General features: G+C 42.7%; 1 protein-coding gene across 1 annotated transcript in view; it reads right to left on the minus strand.

Annotated features, from left to right (window-relative positions):
- The window catches only part of LOC146789534 (uncharacterized), a 317,842-nt gene that overhangs the window by 230,185 nt on the left and 75,113 nt on the right, over window positions 1-12,544 (minus strand). The window contains exons 8-9 of the mRNA XM_085631700.1: window positions 7,192-7,279; window positions 373-442 (exon numbers count right to left, since the gene is read on the minus strand). Of these exons, the coding sequence (XP_085487826.1) occupies window positions 373-442; window positions 7,192-7,279 (158 nt within the window). The remainder of the gene's footprint in view (window positions 1-372; window positions 443-7,191; window positions 7,280-12,544) is intronic.

Genomic DNA, 12,544 nt, shown 5'->3' on the forward strand with positions numbered 1-12,544 from the left:
CACCTATTTTGAAAAATTCGCGAGGATTCGTCAACCGGCGCCATAGTTATTCAAAATAGAATTTTCAGATTTCCACGGTCCTAACTATAACTATCTACTGGCGACCGCCAGTAGATAATATATCTGTAAAAATAGTACAGTATAGTACAGTACATTACAATAGAAGACATGATGTATTTCATTAGATTGTAAAATTAAACTGGTTGAAAACTAGGGCTAGATTTGATAGGTAGAGACCAGACTGTATTTGTCCCAACCCATCTCTGGTCCATGATATTACGTTTTGTACAGAATATTAATCAGGCTCTTCAGAGACGGAAGTTCATCAGTGAAAACATAAAAATAGAAGATTAGTCAGAAATCAAACCTTACCAGATATTTATTTGCATCTTGAATGTCTATTAATGGAAAATGTTCCTCAATCACAAAGTCCAAAAGTTTTCTAAAATAAAATAATATAAAATATTATGATTATTTAATTGTTATTTCCACAAGCAGAATTAAATGGAGCATGCAAAAAGTAAATCATTAAGAACTGAAAAAAGTGAAAGACAACAAAAACGTACTCAAAGCGCTGAGGTAGTCAAATAGGTGTTCATAAAATGTAACAATATTCCATTGATATGAGTAATGTAAAATATTGTAGAAATATTATTCATAACGAATGAGATGATATTGTAAAACATGAAGGGTTAATGAAAAATATGGTGTATTCAAAAACAAATCGAGATCCAAGGGCTTCATTTTATTTAAAGTTCATTGTTTTTGATACTCAGGGTCTTATTAAGTATAGTGCCACGAGGACGCAATGACCTTATGAGCCCGTTTTACGTGCCTTTGGGGTAGCCAGCGTTTATGACGACGCCCTGCCGTCCTTCTCCCCCTTACTTACGCCTGTACAGTCCTGCACACTGGTTCTCTTTTCGTAGGGAGGGGGTCTCTACTGTGAAACATGCACAGTGTCCTCCGTGCCCCATCTGGATCCTTCCCAGAGTTCCTCAGCAAGAATTTCTGAGAAAAGATGTATTTCCCAATCCGACATGGCTGCCACAGCTTAACACATACTAGGATATTTACCAATCCTACATGGAGGGCTCTTGGTTTGGAATTCATTTCTGCCTCCAGCCTACAAAAAGTAGATGATGCAACTACTCCTTGCGCTGCAACGATTCGAGTAGTTTCTTCATCACGTTCCACACTTCTGGAAGATTTTTTGACAAGTCTCATTACCTTTTGCCTTTTTTTCAGCATCAGCATTGGTCTTCCAACTTTTATTTTGCTACAGTGGTTGACAACCTCCTCTTTCCTCATGGGATTATTCTCCTGAAGCCACTGACCATCACTTCAAGCCTAAAGCCTCCCACCATCTCTGAAGTTTTCTCTTTCTGGGGCTCTGACAAAGCTGGACAGCGCGGCAGAAGTCACAATAGTTCAGCCTGAAATCTTATTGTCTTGTAGCAGTAGTAATGAGTGGCTACATCTAGGTGGAAACACCAGACAGGAGACTGAGTGTCCCATGTCATTTATATGAATTGCAACTCAAAATGGAGGAGGATATACCAAGTACCATAAATGTTCTCAGCTATGAAATTTTCTCAGCTGAAAAGGATTGGCCACTGGAGTTTGGTATGGATTGCCCAAAAGGTGAAAACGTAATTTTACCTGCCTTTTCCGACCTCGTTCCAGATGCAGTTAAATCTTCATATGCCAAGGGTAGGCCTTAGTGCAAGCTCTGGCATTATACCACAACCATGTGAGTTGGGATGACAGATCCCCTTAGCACATCATACCTGTGAGGTCCACCCCACACCCACAAAGACAATGCCCTATTAAACATGAGGCTAAAAACAAGTTAGGGAAATACACAACTTGAATACCAAGGTGTAATAGAAAGTTGCACCACCCCTATGAATGATCCTTTGTTTCCAGTAATGAAACCAGACCATTCATATCATCTAGTCTAAGATTACAGACACTTGAACACTGCTACACGCATATGGGCGGTACAGAACGTGCATAACGTGGCACTAATACAGTGCATACAAATCTAAAACCGCATTAGATATTTCAAATGGGTTTTACAGGCAAAATATAGCATCTGGAAGCAGGTCTTTGACCGCATTGAGCACCCTAGGTTCTCAAAAACACTTCTGTCATTTGCCCCAGGGGTATAAGAATAGCACCGGGCTGTTTACAGCCCGGGTAACAGAACTTTTACAAGATGTTGACAACTAGGCATTGTCCTATGTCGATGACATATACTTGACGGATGATGACCTATCAATTCACTTGGCTAGAGTAGATCGCATCGTTTTGGTATTTGCTCTCATGGGCTACGAATTTAATTGTTTTAAAACTAAAATTGATTATCTCATTGTCCTGTTCTTGGGATTCAAGTGGAAGGTAGAAGCCTTGCAACACATTTCCTAGAGAAATGTGCACTTTTACAAACACCGAACACTTTGAAAAAACTCCAATCAATATTGGGTTTCCTAAATTTTGGCAGAGCTTATTTACCAGATTCTGCAGAATGGGTAAAATCATTCTACGACTTGATTCGTTCAGACTTTTCAAATTCATTTTGGACAGCTGAACATACATAAATTCTATGTTCATTACAAGCTGACATGTTAGCTTCAAAACATTTCACGCGTGTTAACCCCACAAACCTGGTGATCCATATAATTGCGGGTACATCAGGGTGGACCTATGTCACGTTCAATGAAGGAGATACTGTACCTATTCGATAGAAATCACACTTATATACAAATGGAAAAATGCATTGTGCACCGACAGTACTGACTGCTGTAGTGAAAGAAAGTGAAAGAAAGATCATTGGCTTAGGGGAAGCGATTAATTGTATTTACTCCCTTTCCAGGTTTAGAGGCTGTTATGAAGGCCAGCGTTACAAATTCAAAAGCTTTACATCCACAATGGTCTTTTAAAGACGTGTGAAGTACTCGGGTGCGGCTGCAATTAGACGGACACCAGCCCGCGAGGCTGTCTCAGCCGGGCTGACACACATGACGGGGGGCTGAAACCCAGTGAGCCCAATGGGTGTTGCGCGCCTGATTGAAGCATTATGATTCTTCTGTGAAATACGTGCGCACCAATAATCAATAGAAAGAACAGAATAGATTGATCAGCATTACAAGAATGTGCATTGGTCTAATCAGCACCGGTTCGCCTGGTTGAAAAAATGTATTAAACTTATGAATTGTGACTCTTGGCATTTTTATGAACTTATCGATTCAGATTACCCATTCGCACTGTGAAGCACCCATGCACCTTTTCTATGAGCCTCGTTACATTCACGCACTGCGATTCGTTATTGGGTTTCACTTGAAATACGCAGCGCAAACATTTTTAAAGGTTGAGCACTTTGATAAATGTGATTATAGATTTGAGCTATAGTATTGTAAGAACCATTGCTTATCACAGAACCATGCACAGAAGCGCACATGCGATCTGCGTATTCTGTTCTTTTTCCATTGCGTTTTTTGGTGCACTTATTGGGGCTGAGCACGTAGAGGAGAAATCCCTGTTAAACACATTTTTTCAATGGGCTTACCGGTGCTGATTAGACCAATGCACTCACATGCTTGTAGACACCAGTTGAGTTCACTAACAAAGCTAATGTTGCTGTTCATTCAAATGTTTTTGTAAGCTAAACGGGTCTGAAACATTCTTCGATTCGGATTCCCACTAGCAGACATAATGTACATGGCTACAGACATGCATTCTTGTTTTATAGAACAAAAACTTCTACATCTAGGCACTTGGGAGGTTGCTTTGATACTTATAATTATGTGCATATACTTGTGTATTGTCAATACAAATGACTCTGATCATGTGCTTGATGTTCAATGTACTTTACTTTATTTATCTATGTTTATTGCTTCTTAGAAAACTATCTCCCCTGAAAAAGGGCACTGCCCGAAATGCATTGGGATGCTTAAATAATATGCACTTATTGTTGGAACCAAATGGGATGTTCGAATAAAATGCTTTTATTGATGGAATTTAATGAATTACTATGAGAAATTAAAATCTCTGAAAATGTAACTACAGTTTGAGAGTGTTCTTTGATAAATTATCAAATCAATGAACAAAAGATTAGCCGAAATACAAATCCCAGTTTGGGATATATCGTGCTGTGTAAAGAGGATGCCATTCCCAGGTTGGGAGGGCGCTACAAATTCAGTTGATTCACACCGACGATCAGAAGGTGATACCCTTGCGCACACAATTAAACTGACAAGTTAGGATTACCCTTTTGATACATAAAAAGGAGTGCATTGTCAAATGTTTCTTTTACTTGTAGTAAGCTGCCATTTTCTTGACTTATCCATTTGGGGCCTGCAGCTTGTCTCTGGTCACATAACTGGGTATAGTTGGCGGTTGGACTTTGTGTATTCCTCCTAGACAGCCACAAACAATGGGAGCTTAGGTGTGACTAGATGAGCCACCACTGAAAGGATGAGAGGGAGGAGCTGGGCCCAGCCTCACTTACACTTGGTAGGCTATGCCCTGTCTCCACACAAAGGGCTGCATACTCCCTGTAGTTAGAATGGAGCCAGGGCAGGGAAAGCAGAGCATCTGCGCACTTCAAAGGAAGGCCTCTAGAAGCGTCTCCTCACTTCAAAGGCACCACTGTGTATAAAAGGAGAACCTCGGACAACACCACTTCAGTACACTTCTGGACCTGTGGATACTGTACCAAGAAGGACTGCTGTGCTACTAAAGGACTGCCACTCTGCTGGATTGCTGCGCTTAAAGAACTGCTGCCCTGCCCTACTGGACTCATGCCTGGGTGAGAAGGGCTGGCCCTGCACCGCTTGATCCCAGATTGATTTCAAGGGCTAGTTGGCTGGTCTCCTGCTCTAATGCCTTTAGGACATAGCAGACTTCCATCAACCGTGCACCTCTACCTAGACTATACTATCTGTGAGTCTACCCTGCCAAGTGGTGACACCCCAGTCCTGGACCCTGGAAAGTGGGCTTAAGGTGCTCGCCAGTGGAACTGACACATCTTCTCTGCTGAGCAGCGCATCCTCAAGCAGAACCGACGCATCTCCTCTGTTGAGCGGCGCATCCCGAGTAGACCCCACACATCTCCCCTGCTGAGAAGCGCATCTCTGAGCAAAAACGATGCATCGCTGCTGCGTATATTGGACATGTAACAAAGACCTGCATCGCCTCCGCTGTCCTCGGAACCAACATATCACCCGGACGGCGCATCCACGGCCCAGGTTCTTGCATCTCTCGCTAACAGAAACCTCGACCAAAAGGCCGGACTACGCATTACAGCGTCGCAGCTCCTCAGAACTGACACATCGCCAGCAGCGCACAACATCCCTGACACTGGACTTCACATCGCAAGTCCTGTAAACGGAATCATCGACACCGACCTAACAGGACCTCGTTCCGCAGCCTCGCCACATCTTGGAACCGACACATCGCTTCAGCTGCATGCTCCATCTTCGGCATGGATCCACACGCTACACAACCAGGATTTAAGGTACTTTGTCCAGCGGGCATACCTGGGTCCGTGTAACTGGCACATACTCCATCGTGGTTGGCCTGAATTTGTGACTTTGTCCAGGTTCAGCGGGACCAGATATCCACAGTTGGCGCTTTGTGCTTTTTGGCGCTATTTTGACCTAAAACTTTAAAATTGAATATCCCTGGTTCTACTAATTGGATTTTTGTCGTTTTGGTCTAGTTTTATTTATTAAAGTAAGCGTGCGCCTCCTAACTTTGTGTGGGATCCTTTTTGTGTGGTGTTTTCACAGTTTTACTATTTGAAGTGTTGCACAAATACTTCACACACTGCCTCTAAGTTAAGCTTGACTGCTCTGTGCCAAGCTACCAGGGGGCTGAGCACAGGATAATTTGGGGTTTGCTTGAGCCTTACCCTGGTTAGGATTGTGGTTGCTGTTTGACCGTGGCTCACACCCCAGTCAATCAATAACCCAATTTCTAACAGCAAGGCACAAACGTAATACCAGTTGGCACTCCGAACATTGAAGCTGTAGCACTGGTTCAAACCTACTAAGCTGAGTCCCTTAAATGGTGAGCTGCAAGGAAACTAAGACAAATATTAGACATAACATAACTGTGCAATAACTCACCTGTAATTAATTCGCCTTGAGTAGTTACCAAGGTTCCTTGAGAAAAGAGCACTGAACTTGCATAAGCGCTCCCTGATCACGAGAAGTGTGCTAAAAGAGAGAAACTTGACTGTGACCACCATTGCCACTTTATCTCTCATGCATTTGTCCTCTAGAATAGAAAACCTGTTTGGTACTATGTGTCCAAGGTTAGCTTGGAATGTTCAGGCTGTTTTGTCCCTTCTGCGAGAGATGAAAGTGGTCTCGCCTTCTACAGTCAGCTAGGCCTGGTTGCTTGTGGGGTTCTTCAGCCCCACCAAAACTTCCACGTTTTCTGTAGATGGAAGACAAATGATTTCTGAACCTTTATGGGGACCTCATAAGCAAACATATGGGGCTTGTCCAATACTGTTAAATTATAGATGGTGAAAGTATCAAACTATATTTAAACAGAAATGGTTTTGATTTGTCAACAGTATGTTACAGTGATTGAATAAACTGTATGCAGAAGGTGACACCCTAAAACAATCAGAAGAACGAGAGTCATGCATCAGGGTTTGTTCAATGTATCGATGCTATATAGTTAAAAGTTAATATGCAAATTTATTAACTACAGATGTCATATGTGTAAAACGTACTTATTGTTTTGCACTATCGATGCAATAGGTGGACTTAGAGAATGGCATGGGGATGCGGCACCTCTATATTGTGACAGTCACTCTACTGATTACAAGAATAGCTTTCTTTTGACCTTCATGCACATTTTTTGTTTCAGAATGAAGTCAAGACATAAGGGAATTTGTCCTCACAATCCTGTTACTAACCATATGTACGGCACTCCCTGTGCCATAAGTTAGTTAAATGGTTACCGTTAACTCTTTCGGCCGTGTTCTCTTGCCTCTGAATTTTAATCAAGGTTACACTATCCTAAAAGTAATTATTTTATGTTTTAGAATGGATTAAGTTATAGAAGTGAAATTATTTATCTTCATAGTAAATTAAACAAAAATTACTAGTTTGAATGTGTTTGGGGATGAAAGACTGAGATTCTCTGCGACTCGGAATTTTCTGTTTTTACCTCAACAGATCCAATTCTCCAGAATGAGCTAAGATTTCCAAAGATCCAATTCGAAACCATGACTTTGCAACACGAAGGACGACTGCTCCTGAAAAAACAAACACAGATGATGCTTAAATCATATTTAAATATCGTCAACTATTATAATAGTTAAAGACTACCACAGGTCTGCTCTTACTTTGACTACTACAGAAATTTGTGTTGCAATCTCCAGGTCACATGGTGCAATTGCGGCAAGCAGATTCAGCTGCTCACTCTTTCGAGTATGATACTGCTCTTTACGACACTGTCCTCCGAAAGGTGGACATGGCAAATTGTGCCTTTTTTATTTGCACACAGAGCAGATCTGTTTCTCTGGAGTGATACTCATTTACTTCAATGACAAGCCATTCATGTGTTGGCTTCCCAACTCTTAACATAGAGTAAGTCTGAATGGTTGAATGCTGGCCATTCAGATTGGTAAAAACCACAGGTTGTTTTAACCAATCTTTTTAGCCGCTTTTCATCCAATCAGAATTGTTATATGTATTTAGATCATTGTGATTGGGCTCTAGACAGCCAGGATAACTGTGGGAGGCCCCAACTTCCTCTACTGCTTTTCAATTCAGGAAGGCATAGGTTGTTTTGCACAACGTGGAAAGAATAAGGGGACACAGGGATTTTCACAGCAGTTTCTGTGTGTTTTGTGAATTCAATCCACAGTTGGATGCCACTTTCCTTAAAATGGTGAATCCGCTTCTGCAGTCCACAGACATGAAAAACTACTTTTCCTCCAGTATGTCAGTTGATAGTACTTACTGTCAATTAGAGTTGTTAAACATCCTGGCTTTTAGCACCATATAAACACGTTTTTCATTAATGTAAAACTAAATGGGTATTCGAGAACATATAACTTTAACTACTTGTGCAATTAAATGTGACCGAGTACCCAGGCACTAAGAAGTAACTATCTTTCAGGGACTTTCAAGGAAAATAGGAAGGGCAAACAATTATATAGGGGAAGATGGGGTGGGGGTTGTCAACCCAAACAATATAAGGTGCTGTGTTGCTTTGCAATAATCTTTGTTAATTAGTCCGTGGAAGATCACTGCTTTCGGCTGAATAGATGAAAGTCTTCCCCTTATAATCACCTGACCTATGTGATGACAAATCAGCAAAATAAAACCAGACAAGTGGTAGGCTCATTGATATGATATATCCTAAACTGTCTGAAAATGATGAGGACGAATTTCAACCATTATTTTAATCTTGGTTAAAAAACAGCAGGTCCAGGTGACTGATATAATAAAGTATGCAAACATATAAGAGCTCCTGGAAAAGTATTGTCTTCACCGCTGTTTCCTCTGTAGCCGCTACACATTGGATTACAATCCAAAGGTTGTAACCAGGAAAAGGAATTGTGATGATACAAATCACATGAAACCTAATATAAATGTCATGGAACATTTTTTTAAACATTCTTCTTTTCACAGAAACAGCATGGCAGTAATTGTTATATCATAGCAACACATTTTATGAAATTTGAACTGCTTTATTAATGAGGATAAAGGGGTCAGTTTCCCACAATAACCAATTGCTAAGTTTTTGGTACCCTGACCTGCAGAGTAGCTGCTATAGTGAAAAAAGCATAACTTATTTTGGGGCATAGAGCAGAATTATCATTTATCAAATTTACAACAATGTCACATGATTATTTCTCCCTGCTCCTCATGTTAGTCGAATCAACAGACACAAAGTATTTTTTTAATCACCACCACATGCATAACAAGGATAACTATTTATCCAAAGATGTCCACACCCAGCTGATCCTCTCCCTCACCAAGGACCCCCGCACCGCCAAAACCAACCTCCAGGAAGGAATGAAAGCTGTCGCCAAGTGGATGAAGAACAGCCGTCTGAAGCTGAACTCGGACAAGACAGAGGTCCTCATCCTAGGCTCCACCCCCTCAGCCTTGGATGACTCCTGGTCGCCATCCGCACTGGGAGCAGCACCAACACCCACCGACCGCGCACGCAACCTGGGGTTTATCCTCAACTCATCGCTCTCCATGACCAAGCAAGTCAACGTCGTCTCGTCCTCCTGCTTCAACACCCACCGCATGCTCCGCAAGATCTACAGGTGGATCCCCACCGAAACAAGAAGAACAGTCACCCAGGCCCTCGTCAGCAGCAGGCTGGACTACGGAAATGCCCTCTATGCAGGAGCCCCGTCCAAACTCCTGAAACGACTACAACGCATACAGAACGCCTCTGCTCGCCTGATCCTCGACATCCCGCATGACAGCCACATCACACCACACCACACACAAGAGGATCACCTTCAAGCTCCTCACCCACGCACACAAGGTGCTCCACAACACCGGACCGGTTTACCTCAACAGACGACTCACCTTCTACACCCCGAACCGACAGCTCCGCTCCACCGACCTCGCCCTCGCCACCGTCCCCTGCATCCAAAGAATGACCATCAATGGCAGATCGTTCTCCCACCTCGCCGCCAAGACCTGGAACACCCTCCCCATCATCCTATGGCAGACCCAGGACCTTCTAACCTTCAGGAGGCTTCTCAAGACCTGGCTATTTGAGCAGTAGCAGCACCTCTCCCCCCAGCGCCTTGAGACCTTCACAGGTGAGTAGTACGCTTTACAAGTGAAATGATTGATTGATTGACTGGCAGTACAACCTGGTGGCACAGCGGTACACAGCCTTGCATGAGAAATACCCACAATATTGCACCTTCCAGGGTGGAATTATATATTCAAACAGTTCCAGGAAAACCAAGTTCTCCACGAACAGTATAGATGTACTTCCCTTTTGGTTGCTGTGCCTATGGCTTTGCAGTCTTTGGGGGAGAATCGTTAGTATTAATTTATGTAACTAACCATTTTATGTAGGTATAGGTCTGGGTGCAGTGCCATTTATCAAGGTAAACCATGTTCTATTGTTGCATAGCTTTACCAGCCTGGGAGACTCTTTTGCTGCTGCAACAAGACAGCAAACCTCCACTTTAATTATGGTGGGTGGTCTAGTGTGTGTTCCTTTGGGGGTGGAATCTAGCTTGTCATGAGAGCTTTAGGGAAGATGCTTTGAATGAAGCCCGTGTTCTCTAGCATCAGGGGTGGGATGTAGAAAAGAGGTGGATGGAGATGGCCTAGGAAAACGTGGAAAAGAGAGTAGAACAGGAAGAGGACAAGATCTGAATACTAAAGGACAGCAGACCAGGATGAGGTAAGACTAGGAAGGAGTGGAGAGGAGGGTGGAGCAATAGGAGGACAATACTGGAGGAGAAGCTGGTAGGAGAGCACAACAGAGCAGACTGAGAACATCACTGGGGAAGGAACAGTGAGAAGAGCAAAGGAATGAGTTGGTGAACAGATGCTCCACCAGAGGGCTACCACCAATACCTATAGACTTAGTCCTGCTTGTCAACCAGAGCCAGTTCCTGGGTACCCACTTGCCACAGCCCAAAGGAGAGACTGAGGCTTCAGGCAAGTAGCTGGAAAATTGGGTGGGGGAGATCAAGGTATATTGTTTGGGACATTAATCCTGCATTAAACAGCTCATGGAATACAGAGAGAACATCCTGCACAGAAGGGTGAAAAAATAAAGGTGTACTGCCTGTCTCCAGGAAGGTAGAAAACCCTGGAATGTACTGCTTCACACTCTACTCTGGGGTTATGAGAAACGTGATCTGCCATGAATGACGTGTTGGGCCCATGCGATCCGGTCATGCTATTTAGAGCTCATCCTATTCCCAACTAAAAAGTTTTAAGTGCCTCATTTGTTTTGAGGGGTGAATATCCAGACGACAGTGGCAGAAAGTAAAACCTGGATATAATAACAAAGGTTACCATCCAAAACCCAGATGATTTTTGTCAAATGGCCCTGGGAGCTCGGATACCAGGGAGAAGATTTACATCCAACATCCTAGAAGAATTTGTTTGTGCCACTTTAAACTCAGAACAGGCAAAACAAATCTGAAATAAGGCATACCCAAACAATCTGTTACTTCGGTATCAGTGACATTCACTTCATATGTACTTTTGCTAGTTTAATTCCTTTCACTGCTTTTGTTTATTGTTTTTATTGCTCATGCTGTCGTCCTTCTCTTTGCACTTGCTAACTGTCCCACTGCTGCTGTGCCTTTGTTTTGCGTTGTAGTAAGTTTTAATATAAAATAATGTACAATGAAAAAGTCCTAAATGTATGCTACTGTGAATTGGAACAAAAATCTGAAATGTAAACCTGTAGCATACTGGGTATCGCTGGATCGCTTGCACGGTTACTGATGGTCATCTCCTATGTTTGATGGCACAAAGAATTGCTGAAAGAGTCAGTAAACATGAGATATCCAAATGCAAGAGTTATCATTTTTACACCTTGCTTCGATAGGGAAGATGTTTTATTTGAGTCGATTGCACATGTAAGAGTAAGAAATTTGTAGTGAGGAGGTGCACGCAGGAGGTTGTAATTCAGGATGATTTATTTCATGAAGATAACAAGTAAGTAAGGTTCTCAGGACATCAGGCAGTTAAGTGGTATATAAGAGCCCCACCAGGAGCTGCCTGTCAGCTGCTCAGCCCATGACCAACTGTCACTCTGCCTCTCTGAGTCCCAACATTCCAAGGCATCATCAGACTCCAACATTCCAATTATTCAGAGCACAGACACTGGTTGAGTAGGGGAGGTCCAACACCTTACAATATATATGCAGGATACTACATATATCCCTTTTACATCTAACAGAAGAACAATGCAAAATACGATAAAAGATAACAAGAGTGAACCAAGGACAGATAGCAAGAAAGAAACAACGGAGTGACAGAGAGAACATCGAGGAAAAGTGTGAGCAAGACCAAGAGAACAGTCAGGTAGGAGAATACGAAGAAGAAGCAAAGAGCAAGAATACCCAAGTGGGAAAGACCCAAACACTACGACGAAGAAACGAATACGAAAACACAGGAGTACCGAACAGGAAAGAGAACAGAGATAGGTGAAAGAAGCAAAGAGTAAATAAGAAAGAAAAGGTAAGACGCATACCCACCAACAAAGGGTAGGAAGGAGAAGGAAGCAGAGGAAAAAGAGAAGTAAACAACCAGAGAACAGAGAGACATAGACACACCAAGGACAAATCCCCGAACGCACCCACTGGCCAGGCAGGCAGGAAGGGAAGGAAGAACAAGACACGACGAAAAACCGGACACCAGCCTACACACAGACACAGAGAGGAGGGAAAGTGGATCTCCTCCTGAACAGGGAATAAAAATAGTGAACCAAAACAGGAGAAAAGGCTGGAGACAAGGCAAGACAACAGGCAATGTAAGTCCAGAGACCAAGGATGAAAAATAAGTAT

Source organism: Triturus cristatus, chromosome 10 (assembly GCF_964204655.1).
Source record: "Triturus cristatus chromosome 10, aTriCri1.1, whole genome shotgun sequence".
Taxonomy (NCBI): Eukaryota; Metazoa; Chordata; class Amphibia; order Caudata; family Salamandridae; genus Triturus; species Triturus cristatus.